This window comes from Panthera uncia, assembly GCF_023721935.1.
Source record: "Panthera uncia isolate 11264 chromosome B3 unlocalized genomic scaffold, Puncia_PCG_1.0 HiC_scaffold_1, whole genome shotgun sequence".
Lineage (NCBI taxonomy): Eukaryota > Metazoa > Chordata > Mammalia > Carnivora > Felidae > Panthera > Panthera uncia.
Window position 1 is genome coordinate 33,271,765 of NW_026057582.1, and position 19,692 is coordinate 33,291,456.

The 19,692-nt window shown below is 36.2% G+C and overlaps 1 protein-coding gene across 4 annotated transcripts in view; it reads right to left on the minus strand.

The window, feature by feature from the left end:
* The window catches only part of PALS1 (protein associated with LIN7 1, MAGUK p55 family member), a 93,030-nt gene that overhangs the window by 48,662 nt on the left and 24,676 nt on the right, over positions 1–19,692 (minus strand). For all 4 annotated transcript variants that reach the window (XM_049612625.1, XM_049612621.1, XM_049612622.1 and 1 more), the window contains exon 2: positions 6,613–7,142. In XM_049612625.1, coding sequence (XP_049468582.1) covers positions 6,613–6,979 — 367 coding nt within the window. In that variant the 5' untranslated portion in view covers positions 6,980–7,142. The remainder of the gene's footprint in view (positions 1–6,612; positions 7,143–19,692) is intronic.

A 19,692-nucleotide genomic window follows, 5' to 3' on the forward strand; every position in this document is an offset into this window, starting at 1 on the left:
ATCGGTGCAGAGTGGGGAGTGGACAAAGAAGAGAATACTGTAGCAGAGAGATAACCACAATAAGGCAGGATAGAGGGAGGACAGAAAAGGGGATACTGCAGAGGAGAAGGCAAAGGCAGGTATAGGAAATCTGGGTTTGATGATAAATTCTAGTCTGCTACAGCTTCCCTACAAGAAAGTTCTTTATCTAACTTAAATTCTTTGTCCCACAGTTAGATCTATTTCTTCTCACTTGATGTTTAGTAGAAATTGTTTTAAGTTTCCATCATGTTCTCTAATGTTTCTTGTAACACTTAAATCAATTATTTATGTTAAGATTAACATAAATCAAAAATTTATGTTAATTTATCTAAAAGAAAAATTACTTACATTTGGCATTGGAATAAAATTAATCAGATAAATACAAACATACACATAAATCCACAAATTCACCCCCTGAACCCTCTCCTTTCCCCTCAGTCCTCTGCTAGTAGCCTAAAATGTGAAAGAGTGAAGATTTAAAATAGGCAACAGAAAGCAATCACCCAGAGTTGCTCTAACTGAAATTCTATCTTTGAACACCAAGACTCTAGGCAGCCATATGGGAGAACTTTTTGGCTTTAAGGGTAAACAATAAAATCACCCAAAGAAGCTAAGGAATCTCCATCTCTGGAGAAGTTTTGAAGTAATGGTGATAACCCTGGATTAGCTCTGCTTATTTTTACTTATGCTATCATTTACCCCACATAAAAACAGTTTCTAGAGATCTATTCTAGCATTAAGATTCTTACATGTCATTGCTTAAATAATACAGATTCTTTTAACCTATCCTCAGAAATTTCTAGATTTCAACCAACTTTTTGACTTTTTTCTGAAACTTTTTAAGATTTCTTTTCTCCTAAACTGTACAAACTGAGTATTCAGATGAAGACCTTAATATTTCTGAGTAGGAGGAAACTGTATCAGCTGCAGTATATCTATCGCTGAATCAAAATTAGAACATTCATTCAGGAAATCTTTGCTTAAATAGAGGTAGACTTCTTTTTTCTTTCCAAATTTAAGAATACAAAGTTCAGATCTTTGAATTCTGGTTGTCAGTGGACTAAGTCAAAATAATTTTTTTAAATGTTTATTTATTGAGAGAGAGAAACAGAGAGAGCACACGCGAGCAGGGAAGGGGCAGAGAGAGAGGAAGACAGAATCTGAAGCAGGCTCCAGGCTCTGAGCTGTCAGCACAGAGCCTGACAACACAGGGCTCGAACCCACGAGCAGCAAGTTCATGATCTGAGCCAAAGTCTGACACTTAACCAACTAAGACACCCAGGCGCCCCAGTCAAAATTAACTTTTTAAAAAATAATCAGGGGCGCCTGGGTGGCTCAGTAGGTTAAGCGTCTGACTTTGGCTCAGGTCTTATCTCGCAGTGCGTGAGTTTGAGATGTGCATCGGGCTCTGTGCAGACAGCTCAGAGCCTGGAGCCTGCTTCAGATTCTGTGTCTCCCTCTCTCTCTCTCTGCCCCTCCCTGACTCCTGCTCGCTTGCTCTCTCTCAAAAATAAGTAAACATTAAAAAAAATTAAAAAATAATCAGAAGCTCATGAAAGATCCTGAACAATATTCATTAACAAATTGGGTTACAAATTAAAAACAAATACCAGTTAAGTATATAGGCCAAAAATAGTTAAGAGAGCACAGCAAAAATTTTACCCCTAAATACGGTAAGACAATGAAAAACTGTTACTGAAGCCCCAGATGTGGGATGAGAATACGTGGGTCCTAGTTACTGCTAGATCACTTATTAGCTGCATTATATGTCACTGGACAACCCATCTCAAGTCTATGGGCCTTTCTATAAAATGGGTGGGTTTGACTAGGATAGTATTTCTCAAACTTTGCTGCCAATCCATTAAAAAGTGTACATATTTGATTTCAACCCAGCATATTCATACCTATTTGAAATATAAGATTTATAAATACTCATGTGAAATATACTTTAATATTTTCTATTTTATTCTAGTTCTTTAAAAATTACTGATTCATAGGATGGCTAGAATTAAAAGACACATAATACAAACAGAAGCAATGATGTAGCTTAAACTGGAACCCTCAATACACTGCTGGTGAGAATGTAAAACAGTGCAGATACTGTGGAAGGTAAGGCAGTTCCTCAATAACTTGAACACAGAATTACCATATAACCCTGCAATTCCACTCCTAGGTGTATACCAAGAATTAAAAACAGGTGTTCAAACAGAAACTTGTACAGGAATATTCATAACACTATTCACAACAGCCAAAAGGTGGAAACAACCCGTTCCATCATCAGATGAATGGATAAACAAAATGTGGCATATATCCATACAATGGACTATTATCCAGCCATTAAAAAGGAATGAAGTACTAGTTTGTGTTATAACATGATGAATCCTGAAAATATTATGCTATGTAAAAATAAGCTAGTCACAAAAGGCGACATATTATATGACTGAGTTATAGGAAATTTCCAGAATAAACAAATCTACAGACAGAAAGTAGATTAGGGCTATTGGGAGAAGACTAGGGAGTGACCGCTAATGGGTACAGTTTCTTTTTGGCGATTATGGAAACACTCTGAAATTATACAGTGGTGATGGTTGCACAATTTTGTGAATATACTAAAAACTCAGGAATTACACAGTTTCAAAGAGTGAACTTTATGGTATATGAGTATCTTAATAAATTTGTTATTTTAAAAAATAAAATGAAAATTTACCAGTTAAGATCAACAAATTAATTTCACAGACTAGAAAGTTAAAGGATCTCTGGTGGCTTCTAATTCTTACACAAGTTAAGTTTTAGGGAGGCAAATCAAAAGAGACTCTTAAATACAGAGAACAAACTGAGGGTTGCTGGAGGGGAGGTGGATGGGGAGATGGGCTAAATGGGTGATGGGCATTATGGAGGGTACTTGTTGAGATGAATCACTGGGTTCTACTCCTGAAACCAATGCTACACTGTATGCTAACTAACTTGAATTAAAAAGACAAAGTTAAATTTCAGTCAAACCTTCAGTGTGCCACATATGTATTTACATTTTTTCACTTGGTCCTCAAGAAAATCCAGAAACTGTAGTGGAGGCTCAGAAAAGTAACCTGTCTAGTGTCAACAGCAATTAAATGAAGATAAGTATTAAACTCTACATCTTACTCCAGACACCCCTTTCCAATACTCAGTGATGTGAACATATCATGACATAATGATACAAGTCTTTGTAAGAGGAGAAAAAGCTAAAATCTACTAATTTTTTAAAAGTTTTATTTATTTGGGAGAGAGAGAGCACGAGTGTGCACATAGGGGCAGGAAAGGGGCAGAGAGGTAGAGAATCCCAAGCAGGCTCCACACTGTCAATGTGGAGCCTGATACAGGGCTCAATCCCACAAACTGTGAGATCATGACCTGAGCTGAAATCAAGAGTCGGACACTTAACCAACTGAGCCACCCAGGTGCCACTTAATAGGTAAAATGAAGTTTTTGATGCATTGTATCAAAGACTGGTAACAGTTAATTATTTTTCAGTAGAATGATGCTTATTTAACCACCAAACATTACATGTCTATCCACATATCCTAATGAATTTTCTATTCTTTATGGTTAGATTAGCTCTAATTTTAGCAATCTGAACACATGAGAATGTGTTGGGTTCAAATAGACCCAACATGTTAAACATTAAATCTAGTACCAATAAGTCTAATCATGTCACTCAAAGAAAAAAAAAGTTCCTCAAAGAATGGCTAAAAGAGCTTGGTAATATCTACCGCAGCTGAGCAAAAATTTTAATAATAATTAGCTTCTCAGAAGTAGGCTGAACTCAAGGTTTATTGGCACTGGAAGTTTGTTTGTTGGCTTTAAGTAAATGTTGCTAAAAGCCAATCTTTAAAAAAGCTTATCACAATCTAACAAAGTTCTAGTATATCCCATGGTCAGTCAGAAGCCAAATAACATCAGAAAGAAATGTAGAAGAGATATTTTACTTTGTAACAACAAATACAGGAATACTATTGGCTTCATAGCTGAATATTCAGACATGTGGCAAAAATATGCAGATACTAATCAAAACTGAAACATGCTATTATTAATATAATGAAATATTTTACTCATCCTTAGTTTTCTGCCCCTTGGCGTATCTTTTATCTTCATACTAACAACATTTGGTGTGAATTAGCCCCTCTTCACAAATCTCAAGGGTCTCCTTATTAACCACAAAACAGCTCACCATGGGTGTGTTTGGGTGTGTGGGTGTGCCTTTCCTAAGGTCTCTTCATCTGTGATAGATGACTTTATTCCCTCTAAATATTCTACTGTATTTACTTGTCTACAACCTTGGCCAAAAATTACTTCTATGTGAATACAAAAACAAAAAAAAAACTAGTGGCACCTGTAAATTACAGGTATCTGAAAATGATTCTACTGTACTTCATTCTACTCTAACCTGCTTTCTGTTATTTTCTCAGGATTTCTCTCACAAAGTAGTTTGTTTTGCTTATGAAGAGAACAATCAGATTTTATTTGTAGCAAAGCAAGTTTTAATAGCTCATCTCAATCTTAAGGAAATCTTCCCTAATATATCAAAATTCTTATAATTTATAATATTAATATTGATCATTTATTTGAAATTAAATTCCCACATCACTATTTTCTAATTTTCAGTAAGATTCTGACTGCTTCTAAACAAGAAAATTCAGTTCATCCTTTTGGAATATTTTCTATTAATTCCATCCCTGCACTTTTATTATTACACAGTGTCTAATTTATAAATCCTTTCATTAAAAACCACTATCAGACAACTAAGTTATCAACTTTTCCAATCATGTTTTCAATTCTTAAAATAGTATTTTCTCTACTCACAGATAAATGATGATGTGTCACTGGAAACTGAGGGCTCCCTCTCAAAGATATAAATTAGTTGTTCAATTCTGAAAATAGTATTTTCTCTACTCACAAATGATGATGTATCACAGGAAACTGAGGGTTCCCTCTCAAAGAAATAAACTGGTTGTCCCATCCTTCCCTCATTTAAAACAAGGTGGTTGTTTCTGGCTGAAAAAGGCTGAGAAGGTGCCTCCTGGCATGTGTTTATTAATCAAAATATTGGCAGGGAGACACATAAAACTTTAAGGGAGTACTTCTGTTGTAGTTTGATGAGTTAGCAAATTATGCACAGGAAAAAATGTTTGGTACAAAGCTATTACACTTCATTTTAAAATGAAAAATTAAAATTTAATATATTCAAAAACTGAAACTTTAACTAAATAGCAATAACTCTATAACTTACACTAACTTTTCATGTTTCCTAGAATTAACACATTTGTGTTGAGTCTATTAACATTAAATTTACTACTTATTTCTCAAAATGTTAAATATTTTCTCCTAGTCAAGAACTGAATTACAGATACCTGGTACTACATTTTGAACTACTTTAAAATATGTGAAACAGTGGGTTTATTTTTTTTTTTTTGTAAATTTTTTAAAATATCTATTTATTTTTGAGAGAGACAGAGTGCAAGCAGGGGAGGGTCAGAGAGAGAGGGAGACACAGAATCTGAAGCAGGCTCCAGGCTCCGAGCTATCAGCACAGAGCCCAACGCGGGGCTTGAACCCAAGAACCGTGAGATCATGACCTGAGCCGAAGTCGGACGCTCAACCGACTGAGACACCCGGGTGCCCCACATGTATTTGTTTCTTTACTGAGATTACATGAATATTACCTATTAGATGGACAATTATGCCTGATCTACCTAAAGCAAATGGACAAATACTTTAATCTTAAAGAAATTTAAACAAAAAAAGGAAAAACCAATCCAGGCTTAGGCTGGATATATTACAATGTAATACAATGTAAATGTATATTCCCAATATATTCTCAATGTAAATATTCTCCGAATCATAGAGAATACATACCAGAATATTTTAATAAAAAATAATGGGATTGGTGTGCAGGAAGGGAGGGCAGTAAGTTCAATGATCACATATTCTAAGTTTGGAAACATACATCTGATGTCAATCTCTCTTGTAGATTCAGAATGCCTATTAGTACTCTAAAGGATCTAAAGAAAGTCCTATAATAAGAGGTTTAATTTATTTAACCCACTGTTGTCAAAATTTATTTGGTCACAGAATTCTGTTTTGTTTACCTCTATTAATATCTCATACCATTAGTTTTTTGGTTTTTTCACAGAATGGAATTTGGAAATTCTGACCATGTTTTATGTGTATGATGCCATCTGAACAGCTCCAGTTCTTCTTACTGGCAGTCATTAAAGAAAATCAAATAGATTATAAGCTACAGATGTTAATTTTATTACTATTTTACAAACTATAAGGAAATCAGAAATTCAAAATCTGAAAACTGCTTTTCAGTAATTTTGACATAAAAGTTTGAAATAAAAGGAGTTTCAAGGCTATGTTAGGCTACATGTAGAAATTTTTAATTCGAAGATTGTATCTAAAAACCATGTTGCAGTGACTGAATGTTTAAGCCATGTGCTTTAGCTCTATGTAACTAAAAGTAAACAATCCCTCTTTCTTCCTGTACACATTTATGTTAAGGCAAGAGAAACAAAGTAAAACATTTTTCATAATTCTGCTGTATTTACTTACCTAATATTTTCACAGCATAATGAGGACTTTCTAAGACAATTCCTTCCTCTGTATCAAATATAGGGTTATCTATTCCAGTCTTTGGAGGAATTTGGGCTAGTTTCTTAAGTCTCATGGAAGAATTAAGGTCAAGTTCTTGTTTTTTCCCTTCTTCCTCTCGCCTACGCCTCATGTCTTCCTGTTGTTGCCGAATACGTTCCAATTGTGCACTTCGACGTACTGGCATCATCCTGGTGCCCAAATCTCCGGGGCAGTCAACAGCCATCTCTCGATGCTTCTGATGTTCCTCTGGTGATGCAAGATCAACATTTTTTACTTCGCTGTCTGATTCCTCAGTAACATGCCCATTCATATGGGATGTTGTCATGGTTATCTATAAAAACCTGTACCACTTTTTATAAATCAATTTCTCCTATAAAGCCAATCTCTTGATTCTGTAGTATAAAATCCATGTTACTTCAAAAAAAACAAAAAACAAAAAACTTCTCACATCACATAATAATGCTATGAAATGTATCCATGAAGGAAATCTAAGGGGAAAAATGGGGGGAAAAAAGTGTAAGAGTTACAATATAAAAACAGATTTTACACAGCACACTTCCAATCTATGCACAATACAGTAGCTCATAAGTGTACATTTGGCTATACATATTAAATACTTTCTTTTCATTTTACAGATAATGCTGAGGAAATCAAATATTTAAAAAAATCCTCTCCCAGGAATTTGAAGCATACCATTTTTTATAGCTGAGGAAAATCATGTATTGCAAAATTTAGCAAAGCGGGAAAGTAAGAAAGTTTTAGGTACTAGTGTAGTAGAGAATAGGTTGCTTAAGGTATAAAGATGTTTTAGTCATCTCTGTATAGTTGTACTATACTATATACTATACTGTACATCTTTGTACAGTACTTTATACTCAATTAATACACAAGATTGAAATAACTTCCTAGTTAACTGCTAAAGAAACTGGCATATAGCAAACAATATTAGTGGCTCACTTGAGATTAAGGCAGTATTATGGAGGACAATTAACTTTTAGGAGGTCATGAGATGCAGGAGATACCTAATGAAAAAGAAACTTTTAATTAGCAGCTAAGGCATCTATAGGATAAAACCACACTAAGTGAAAAAATATATGTGGGTTATCAGTAGTCACAACCAGTCAACATTAAAAAAAGAATTAAAAGTTAATTTTTTACAAAGATTCATTCAGAGAAAATGGTAGTATCTGTCACTGCTCAAAAAAACTTTAAAGTCACACTGTACAGCAAATAAGAATATATAGGACTTTGGGGCACCTGGGTGGCTCAGTCAGTTGAGCGTCTGACTTTGGCTCAGATCATGATCTCATAGTTCATGGGTTCAAGCCCCACGTCAGGCTCTTTGCTGACAGCTCAGAGCCGGGAGCCTGCTTCAGATTCTGTGTCTCCGTCTCTCTGTTCCTCTCACTCGCACTCTCTCTCAAAAATAAATAAAGATTAAAAAAAAAAGAAGAAGATATAGGACTTATAGACCAGAAAACTGAATTTTAATTGACTCTGCCACTTCCTCTAACTTTAAGACTTAAGACTAGTCAGTTTCTCTCTCTGAACCTTAGATTCCTTTGGAAAATTTATTCATAGGATTATTCTGAGTTTTAAATGAGATAGTGTATGTAAGTTTTAAAACTAAAGGATATATATATGTATACTAATTCTTAGTATTAATTTGATTCTCTTATTTTAAAAATCCTTCAACATATTTTTTATTTTTATTTTTTATTTTTAGAGAGAGAGAGATAGCTGGAGCTGGGGAGAGGGGCAAAGGGAGAAAGAGAATCTTAAGCAGGCTCCACGCTCAGTGCAGAGACTGACACAGGGTGATTTGATCCCATGACCCTGGAATCATTACCTGGGCTGCAATCAAGAGTCGGACACTCAACCAACTGAGTCACCCAGGTGCCCCTCCTTCAACATACTTTAGACAAGAAAAATATTTCATGGATGACACTGGCTTTTCATCAAGCTATTTCTTAGGCATAAATAGGCGACTGTTTATATATGTGTAAACCCACACATTAAATCTAATTAGTCTTCTCTGCTCAAGATTTTAAAAATATTTACAATAATAAATCTGCTTCCTCCTTGAGTTGAACATCACTTCAGTAAATAGATTGGTTAGAGGACATGCCGACTCAGCAAAAGCAGAGTTTTCAGATAATATTCCTAAATGCCAGCCAATCTTCTGTCCAACAAACACCTTGTCACAGACTTCTTAAACCTACCTAGACTATGAGGTAAACCACTAGACCAACAAGCAGGAGAACAGATGCAAGCTACATAAGTCACCAGAATTACATTTTCACAAGAATTTTGGTAGACTTTTCTGTCTTATATCCAAATTTTAACTTCTCTCTTTATAATTATGTGACTTACATATAAACATCTTATAATTAGATTGCCTTCTTTTTCATTAAAATGAGAACTATCAGAATTACGTTAGGCTATTTTATTTCCTTATGTATTTATTTATTTTGAGACAGAGAAAGCATGACCAGGGCACAGACAGAGAGAAAGGAAGAGAAAGAATCCCGAGCAGGCTCCGTGCTCTCAGCACAGAGCCCAATGTAGGGCTCAAACCCATGAATCATGAGATCATGACAGGAGCCAAAATCAAAAATCAGATGCCTAACCAACTGAGCCACCCAGGCACCCCACATTAGGCTATTCTTAAGTTTTATATATTGACTATATGTAATGCAAATTCAGCTTATTTAAGTTCTCATTACACCTAAGCAGAAATTTATGTGGGAGTTACTGTAGTGCTATACTTAATTTTGATTTTAAAAATCTAGGAGTACGCATATTTCCAGAAAAATAAAAGTCTGAACTCGTCCTCTAATTATAATATTTACTGGATATTAAAAATCAAATTTAATAATGAATAATGTATTTTTGCCTTAATGGTATTCTACAAAATTATGATCTGAAATTACAACTCTCAGCATAAAAATTGTAAGGCTGTGTCCATATTCACCATAACAGATCATCAGGGAGGGGGTGATTATAGCTCATGCAAGAGAGACTGGGCCAGGTGATCTGGGTCAGGGTTTTCATGCTTGGACTATTAGCATACTAGTCTTTCTCAATCTAATCTTTTACTCTTAGAAAAATTTCTGCAACCTGATATTAATCCATTTAAAATTCCATTTTGGTCATTTCCCTTGGAGTGTTCATTCTACTGGGAGAGAGAGCAAAGAAAATGAATGATTATTCTTCCCCAGTTTGTTTCTCCTCATTAGATTCTAAATTCATTAAAGACAGGAGTCTGGTCTTATTTTTATACTCCCTAGTGCTTACCACAACGCATATCATAAAGAGAATGTCCAGTAAATAGCTGTTCAAGTAACAATGTCAGAAATTCAGAGGACCGCACAGACCACAGACTCTAAAACTTAGTATATGGTAAGGAGTCACAGCCAATACGCAAAACATAAGGATACATTTCTTTGAGCAACATTTCAAAGAGCAACAAAAAACTGGCCAGATAGAAGAGTCTGTTCCAGGGGTGCCTGTGTGGCTCAGTTGGTGGAGCGTCCAACTTCGGTTCAGGTCATGATCTTGCAGTTTGTGGGTTCAAGCCCCACAAGCTCTGTGCTCAGAGTCTGGAGCCTGCTTTGAATTCTTTGTCTCCCTCTCTCTCTGCCCCTCCTCTACTCACGTGCTCTCTCTCAAAAATAAACATAAAAAAAAAATCTTTAAAAGAAGAGTCTGTTCCAAGCAGAGGGAATCACATGACCAATAAGAATGAAGAGTATGAAAATATGGCACTTGCAGAAAACAGAATGCAATAGTCTGGATGTGACAATGAGAGCATATCATACATGAGTAATGATAAAACTGCAAAGGCAAGCAGGGGGCCAGACAGAGAATTTAAGAGCTAAAGACTTTGATCTTTATCCTTAAAGTAGTAAGAACTATTATAGGATTTAAAGCAGAGCTGAAATGATCACATTCGCTTTTTCAGAAATATCACTCTGGTAGAAGTGTACAAGACTGAAGGGTGGTAATGAGACCAGTCTGAAGGCAACTGTGAGAAATGGGGTACTGAATTAAGAAAGTGATGAAGAAAAGTTATATTAAAAAAAATATATAGGTTATAGAATTGCTAAAAATTGGCGTCTTTATTTCATATAGCCAAAAGAGTCAAGAAAGAGAAGAGGAGAAGAAAGTAGTAGTAATAGCAACAGTAGCAGTAGCAGTAGCAGTAGCAGTAGCAGTAGTAGTAGTAACAATTACAACTTTAACATTTACTGAGCACTTACATGCTGGAGAATATTGCAAACACTTTACCCAGTATTCATTCATTTAGTAATCCTCATTACTACTCTAAATACAGTTCCAAATATGCCTATTTTGTAGATGAGGAAGTAGGTCTTGAAGATAAAATGGAGAAATAAAAAAGAGGCCATATGAACAAAAAGACTGGAAGATAAAAGGTGTGGGAAAAGTACAAATAAGGCTAGTTGAACTAAAGCAGTCAGCTTGTACAAGAGAATAGTGGCTAGAAAGTTTGCTTGGGTCCAACTTAAGGAAGGTCTTAAATAAAGTCCTTAATTCTCAAGACAGTAAGAAAGCCATCAAAGATTTAGAAAAGAGTGATTCATACATAAATAAGCATTTATTCTTGGCTAGGTACTACATACAGTTATACAGATAGGATTCCTGACCATTAGCCTATCTACCAAAAGGTCCTCAGGGATCTAGAAATTAATGCGTCCAGAGTTATACTCATTCTTTCCCTTTAATCCCCTCATATTCTCTTTAATCCTCCTCTTCTACTCTCAATTTTAATTAATGCCATTATACCTACCCAGTTACCCAAGACAACATAATGGTTAGGAAAACACGCTCCAGAATCAGACTACTTAGGATCTAATCCTTTCCTACTCTCCTTTTAATATTTTTTAATTTTTTTAAATTTATTTTTGAGAGAGAGAGAGAGAGACAGGGTGCGAGCAGGGGAGGGGCACAGAGCCTGAAGCAGGATCCAGGCTCTGAGCTGTCAGCACAGAGTCTGATGCAGAGCTTGAACCCAGGAACTGTGAGATCATGACCTGAGCCTAAGTCAGATGTTTAACAAACTGAGCCACCCAGGTGCCCTGCCTAGTCTCCTTTCAAAAGTCTCAAAATACATCCTCGTCCAAATTTCTAGGCCTCCCCAAACTGGTTATATGCCTGCTCTGGAATCCCACAATTCCTATCACATCCCTGATCAAACTAGACTACAGCTATTTGTATCTCTGTCTGCCCCATCAGACTAGAAGCATTTCAAGGTCAGGTACCACACTGACTCATCTCTAGATCCATGATATTGCCCAGCATAGGGGCCAAGCAAACAGGAAGGCTTCAGAATAGGAACCTAAGCAGTGTTGACTCCAGGACAACTATCTTTGAGTTAGTAGGTGGCAAATATCATTAAGATGGAGAATACAGGAGAAGAATTAGATAGAAGAGGACAGAAATTGAAGAGTAATATGGGTTTAGTTTTGGACACATTAATTTCAAGGTGATTGCACTGTCTTATTCACCTAGTAAGGGATATCTAATAAGGAATAAATGCTTATTTCAGTATTTGAACAAATCACTCCTCTGTTCAATACCTCTGATGGCTTTCATATTGCCTACAGAACAGAGTCCCAACTCACAAGGTAAATCCAAACTTTCTAACTATCTTTCACTACTTTTCCTGCATAAACCTTCTAAGTTAGCTTCCTTTTTATGCCTATCCCTTATCTTTTTTCTTCCTGCCCAAGTGCCTTATGAAATAAGAAATAGGATATGCTTCTCCTTTCATCTCCTGCCTTCATGATCTACCTCAACCCCCATTTCCTTTAAGAAACCTTTCTAGACCACCTCAATTAAATAATGATCTCATCAAACAACACTCCAAAAGACTTTGTAATGCTCACAAGTTAATTCATGAGGGCCATGAATGTTTCAAAAGTTATTCCAGAATCAAAGAAACATTATGCTACATCCTACGGTTCTAGCATCAAGATCATAATTCTCAAACAAACTGTGAATACTCCAACTCATATATGTAGTCAATACACATCAATAAAATGTGACAACCCAAAGGAATTATATTCTCCCCCTCCAAAATACACATACACACACAATAAAATGTGGCAGTCCAAAGGAATTAATACTCTCCCTCTCCAAAACACACACACACACACACACACACACACACACACACACGAGAAAGAAAAAGAGAAAGTCCTTTGACAATTGAGAAGCTGGTAAATAACTGAACTAAAGAATTACCTCCTTATATGTAAATAAAAGACCACCTTATGCAGATAATGTAGTTACAAATTCCTGGCCCTTAGAGTATTCCTCTCTTCTCAATCTTCTAGTTGTAAATTATTTTTATTTTTATTTACTTTTTTAACATTTTATTTTATTTTTGAGAGAGAGGGAAGGAATGGAAGCGAGGGGGACAGAGGATATGAAGCGGGCTCTGTGCCAACAACAGTGAGCCTGATGCTGGACTCAAACTCATGAAAGGTGAGATCATGACCTGAGCCAAAGTCAGACGCTTAACTGACTGAACCACCCAGGTGCTCCATAAATTGTTTTTAAAATGCCTCAAAAGCCCACATTTCAAATCCTCATCAGACTCCCAGCTCACACCCCTGCTCATGAAAGAAAAAAGAAAAAAGAAAGAAAAGAAAAAGTTAAAAATCTTTACATAGTCCAAAAAACAAGAAAATGAACTTTCAGGTTGGCAGGCCAAAGCTGTTTCAATGCTAACTTCAAACCAGCAGGGGAAAAAGAGCTTTGCTTATGCGAGTTGGCTATAGGAGAAGGGAGTAAAAGGAAGCTAAATAAGCTTCAAATAATTACAAATCATTAAGATTGGGAGGCCTGAAATAGCCTCAGGGATGGAGGCCCACTGAAAACTCCACACTAAGAGAAACATTTGTGTGACAGCTGAGGAATATGAAGATGGTTGTCTAGTGTCCAGAACTCAAAACAAAAAAAAAAAATTTTTTTTTTCTCAATTCATCCTTCCTCCCCTACTCCCACAAGTAATGCCCTTTGACTAGCAGCTGGGAAGTCTCATTTTAAGTGATCAGCATTCCTCTAACATTCTAAGAAGTTGGACTATTTGTTTCCATAGAAACAGCTTTGTCAGCTAACAGAAGATTCAAGCCAAGAATAGTGAAAAGAACTTACGTTATGCAAATTGGAAAGCACTAGTCTACTATCCTCTTAGCTTTTCTTCTCTGTTTTTTCACAGAACTCAAGCTAACTTTCTTACTCTGTAAAACAGAGGACAATGAAGTGTAAAGGTCTGCAGTGTTTTTTAGAGGGAGAGACTGAGAAATGTTAACTCATTAAGATATCTAATTCTGTTTGCAGATGGCTAGGATTTCTTGGTATGAAGTAGTAAAAATGTAAATCCTCCTATATTTACTGGTCATCAATTAAAGTCAGTACAAATTACCTGAAATCAGTGAGAAGAAAGAGGTAAACATAACTGATAAGACCCTTTACAGATTATTAATGATAACCTTCTGACCTCTGGGTTAAGGCTCAAACAAAAATGCAATTTATATTTTTCTTTAACTATAACTTCTGGATCAATTTTATTTTTACTTTCTTAATTTTTACTTCTTTTTTAGTTTACTTATTTATTTTTTTAATTTTTTTTCTTAACGTTTATTTATTTTTGAAACAGAGAGAGACGCAGCATGAACGGGGGAGGGGCAGAGAGAGAGGGAAACACAGAATCGGAAGCAGGATCCAGGCTCTGAGCCATCAGCCCAGAGCCTGACGTGGGGCTCGAACTCGCGGACGGCGAGATCGTGACCTGAGCTGAAGTCAGACGCTTAACTGAGCCACCCAGGCGCCCCTACTTATTTATTTTGAGAGAGCAAGAGAGAGTGTGCAAGTGGGAAAGGGGCAGAGAGAGGGAGAGAGAATTCCAAGCAGGTTCCACTCCTGATGCAAGGCTTGAACTCAAGAACCATAAGATCATGACCTGAGCTGAAGTCGGACACTTAATCGACTGAGCCACCCAGGCACCCCTGAATCAACTTTAAATATTAAGAATAGCTTATGACTCTGAAAGAATGGGAAGTGAAGGATCCAAAAAGATCCAAAGGAATATGACAAGTCAGGAACCACAGTTAATTCAGAGAGGGAAACTTTTATGCTACACTGGACCAAGACAGGAGAGGATCCTGTCCTAATGGAGCTTTCTTTCTGGCAGAGTGATAGGTAATAAGGAGCAAATATATGGTAAGATGACTCCAGGTAAAGAGCTAAAAAGAAAGTGAAACAGTAATATAATAAACAGTGTGATGTTTAGAAGGGGTTGCAACATTAGATAAGATGGCCAGGGAAGGCCTATTTTAGGAGGTGATATTTGCACTGAGACCTGAATGACAAAAAAATGAGTCAGCTGTGGGAAGATCCAGAAATAAAGGGTTCTAAGTTGAGGGAACAGAAAGTACATTTGTACACGAATATCACCAGGAATCTCAATTTCAATATATCCTAAATGACTTCAACTTCTTCCCTACTGCTGTTAGTTATACCACCATCTCCAAGATTTTTATCTTTTTCAAGCCCTATTATCTAGTCAGTTGCCAAGATCAGTGGATTCTACATGGTTTTTAGAATCCACTGAAGGGTGGAAAATGTGCCACCCCAAAATATCCCACTAGAAGATACTGTTCAGAAAATGAAAAGGTATCCTAGAAAGAGGAAGAAATATTTGCAAATTATTTACATCCACTATAAATACTTATAACCCCTCATATCAAATAATCCAAATTTTAAAAATAGTGCAAGAGACTTGACCACTTCACCAAAGAAGATATACAAGTGGCAAAAATGAACATTTGGAGGGGCGCCTGGGTGGCTCAGTTAAGTGTCTGACTCTGGATTTCAGTTCAGGTCATGATCTCGCAGTTTGTGGGTTTGGGCCTCACGTCGGGCTCTGTGCTGACAGCATGGAGCCTGCTTGACATTCTGTCTCTCCCTCTCTCTCTACCTCTTCCCTGTTTGTGCATGCTCTCTCAAAAAAAAAAAAAAAATACAAACAACTTTTTTTAGAAAAAAGAACATTTGGAAAGAAACTCAAAATAATTAAAGACCAATGTATATTCATATACATTGTGTATTCAAAACGATTCACAAACTGACATTATATAAAAAATCCTGCAGAATGAATTAATGGTCCATACACTGTCTTCACAGAGGAGTTTTAGCTATATGTAACACTAAGTAAATACAAGTTAAAATTCAAATATATTTGGGCTATTCATGCAAAGTATTAACTCAGAAATTATTACTGACAACTTTCTTCTTTAATCCAGTGAGAAAATTCTCCATTTGCTTACATCAAACACAAAGTTGAAGGTCTTTGGAGACATTTAAGATGGCGAATTCACAGCAGGAATTGGTTAAAAGCCAAACAGTATCAAAGATATCAAATGGTTGGTTACTTGAACTCCCCATTATCACCTTCAACAACTTGGTAATAAAAGATTAAATGAGTCCAAAAGGTTAGGAAAGTTTCTAAAAAAATTATTAGGACAAAAGGTAATTTATAACATTTCTAAAATGACCAGAAATGGATTTTTAAACATGTGGGATAAAATTACTTGCAACATTATGGCTTTTCAGCATATTGCTACCAATCAAGAATATATATGGCCTAGTTGGAGAACAAGAACAGTCTTGATAAGGAACAGAGCCAGTGTAAGAGATAGAAGATAAAGCCAGAGTTGACTCTCAATGCTAAGCTAAACTGTTTGCATTTTCTCCTGTAAGCAATGGGAAACTATGGGTTTCTGAGTTTAAAAAAAAAAAAAAAAAGCAAAAATGGGCTCTTTAGAAAGTTACATCTACACTGTAACAACCAGAGTTGACCAGGGGAAATGTAAGTAGAAGAGCCAACAGAGATAATGTTTTAATACTTGATGCATGGGAGGATAAAGGAAGTAGCAGAAGGAATGAAAAAGGGATAACTTCAAACAACAGTTATTACAAAGGACGATCTGGTAGGATTTGGAGACCAGGAGCCAAATATAATTCTAAAATACTGAGCATGACAATTGAACCCGGGAAAAATTATGGGACCTTAAAATAGAAGAACTCAGAGAATAAGGTTTTTCTCCTTGAGAGGGAGAGGAGGAAGATAGGGAGAACTGGAAAGATGATAAATTCCATTTTACTTTTTTTAAAAGTTTATTTATTTATGAGAGGAGGGGAGGAGGGGCAGAGAGAGAATCCCAAGCAGGCTCCACACTGCCAGCACAGAGCCTGATGTGGGGCTCGATCTCACAAACTGAGATCATGACCTGAGATGAAACCAAGAGTCCGACGTTTAACCGAGTCACCCAGGCACCAGATAAATTCCATTTTAAAAGGGCATTTTTGGCTGGTTGTTAATGCTAGACAGGGAAACCAAAGAGGACAAGCTAGAGATGAAAATTTATAAGTAATTTACATATTCATACCTTACATTTGTAAAGCTTTTCAATTTCCATAATAAATTCAAGTACATTATCTCATTTGAGCTCCAGTTTGCCTGAAAGGTAAGCAGGTTGGATATCTACACATTTTCCAGAAGATGTGGAGGCACAACAAGTTAAGTCACAGAGCTACAAGTAACAGAACAGGAACTAAAATCCACATCAGTGAACTCTTGTGTGGATCCACAGTCCATTGTTAGTTACATCTCTATAAGATGATACTAAGCACTGACTACATACTTCATTCAAAACTCACATAATTACATCATTCTTTCACATTTAAAATATGATTGGAGAGAATTCATCTTTTCAACTGACTGCTTCATAAAACAAATTTTAATGCAGTAATTAATTTCGCTTATATGTTAACAGACTACAAGTACCAGACTGTGGTAGCATGACATCTATTGCTCAAAGTTTCTAAACACTCAGCAGAGGAGAGGTCGTCAAGTAGAGAAATGGTAAAAATTCATAGAAACTTCTCTCCTCATTTGAAAACTAAAATTAAGCTACAAACACTTCAGTTTCCTAGTGACATTTAAAAAATGTTATTCTCTACTCTGTATTGCTCCAATTTCAGTATGTGCTGCCAAACTGAGCCACATGTCCTACCGTGACAAACTTTTTAATATTAATTTATAGCTTGAAAAATGAATACCATAAAAATAAGACAGACTTGACAGATTAGTCTTGTCAGATAAATTAGCTGTCCCTGGGTGCAAATTTAAGTACTAAGAATCATAACTGTAATATCCCTAAATATGTTAATAATTAATTACACCAACACATCAATTCTCCTTCCATAATATCTCACACATATACCCTTAGCTTCTCCATTCTCATACCACTACCTTAAATCATATTCACATTATCTCTTTTGTGGGTTATTCTATGAACTTAAGTCACCCCAATCTTGGTCTTTCTAGTTGCCACTCACTTTACACAGTTGACCCTTGAATAACATGGGGGTTAGGAGTCATAAACTACTAACAGCCTACTGTTGACAGGAAACCTTACTGATAATATAAACAGTTGATTACCAAGTATTTTGTATGTCATATGTATTATATACTATATTCTCTAGCTCTAAAGTAAACTAAAGAAAAGAAAGTGTTACTAAGAAAATCATAATAAGATAATACATTTATAGGGCTGTACTGTATTTAAGGAAAAGAAGAAAACCCTCTAAGTAAGTGGACCCATGCAGTTCAAACCTGTGTTGTCCAAGGGTCAACTGTACTAAATAAATTCTCCTGAAGCACACCTATTATCATGAGTGTCCCTTTTCAAAAGTTTTTTTGTTGCCATTCCCTTCTCTTAAGCTACTGTTTACCAAGCGTTTACTGTGTATCATTCAGTCACTGTGCTAAACACCTAGCCTGCATTATTTCATTTTACCCTCACAACCATCTTCTTGCCAAACTTTGTAACTTAGCTTAGTAAAGACATTAAATTGTCCAATGTCAAAAGCTAAATGGCACAGTTGGGCCTCAAACTGAATTGTTTGACTCCAGGGTACTTTAACAACTTCTGGAGAACCCATTTCAAGTTCCTTAGCCTGTCATTCACATGGCTCCCTTGAATTAGTTCTAAAATACCTTTCCCACTCTATTTCTCCCTCCCTTATCTTCCAAAACTACCTGCTATTTCTAATACAAGCCCTGCAATTTCCCACCTCCACAGCTTTTTACATATTATTTCTTACATCCAGGGGGGAAAAAAATCCTCCTGTTCAACTCCTTATCTGTTAAAATTTTCCTCTACCATTAAGAGTCTTATGAAATTTTCCTTATTCCTGCCTGCTCAAATCCACAACCTACACTTCTAGGATACTTAATCTATGTCCCTGCTGTAGCATTTATTTATATATTTTCTTCTCTCCATAAGTTATATTTTCCTTTTTAAATCCCTAATACATTTCCATGCGTTCTGGTAAAAGAATCAATTTACTCTTTAATGTACACATTCAAATAAATCAGGTAACCTATTAGTTTCTTTCTTGCTTGTTTTATAGTCATCTCCTTCCTGGAGCCCTTCATTCTCTAGCTCTAAGCTGGATATTTTTCTTTTTGCCCAGATTCACTCATCCTTCTCCATCTACTCCAGGTCTAAGAAGGCTGACCTCTACAGACTGCATTACCGTGTTTTCTTATCTTCTGGCTTCCAGTGGGCTCAGCTAGGGCGAAGTACCCATTGGGAGGGAGGAGAGAGGATTGGGTTCTTTATACCCTCACCTTTCTCCTGTGATATGGCAGGGGTTACGTTCCTCTAAGGCCACAGTTCCCACTAGGTGGCTCCTCGACTTACAGTAGCAGCTCTAGTAAATTCCTGTAACTACTCCCTAAGCTTAGTAGGCAGCCGGCTGTTGCTAACGCTGGGATACTTCTTGGTTCCCTTAATTCACCCCACATCTTTTAAATAGTCCCTTCATTAAAACTCTCTTCCATTACTCAGGTTGATTTTGTCATCTGTTTTCTGCATGGGATCTGACAAAAACATGCTCCAATCTGAATTTATTCTCTAAGTCATCTTCATTCATGTATCC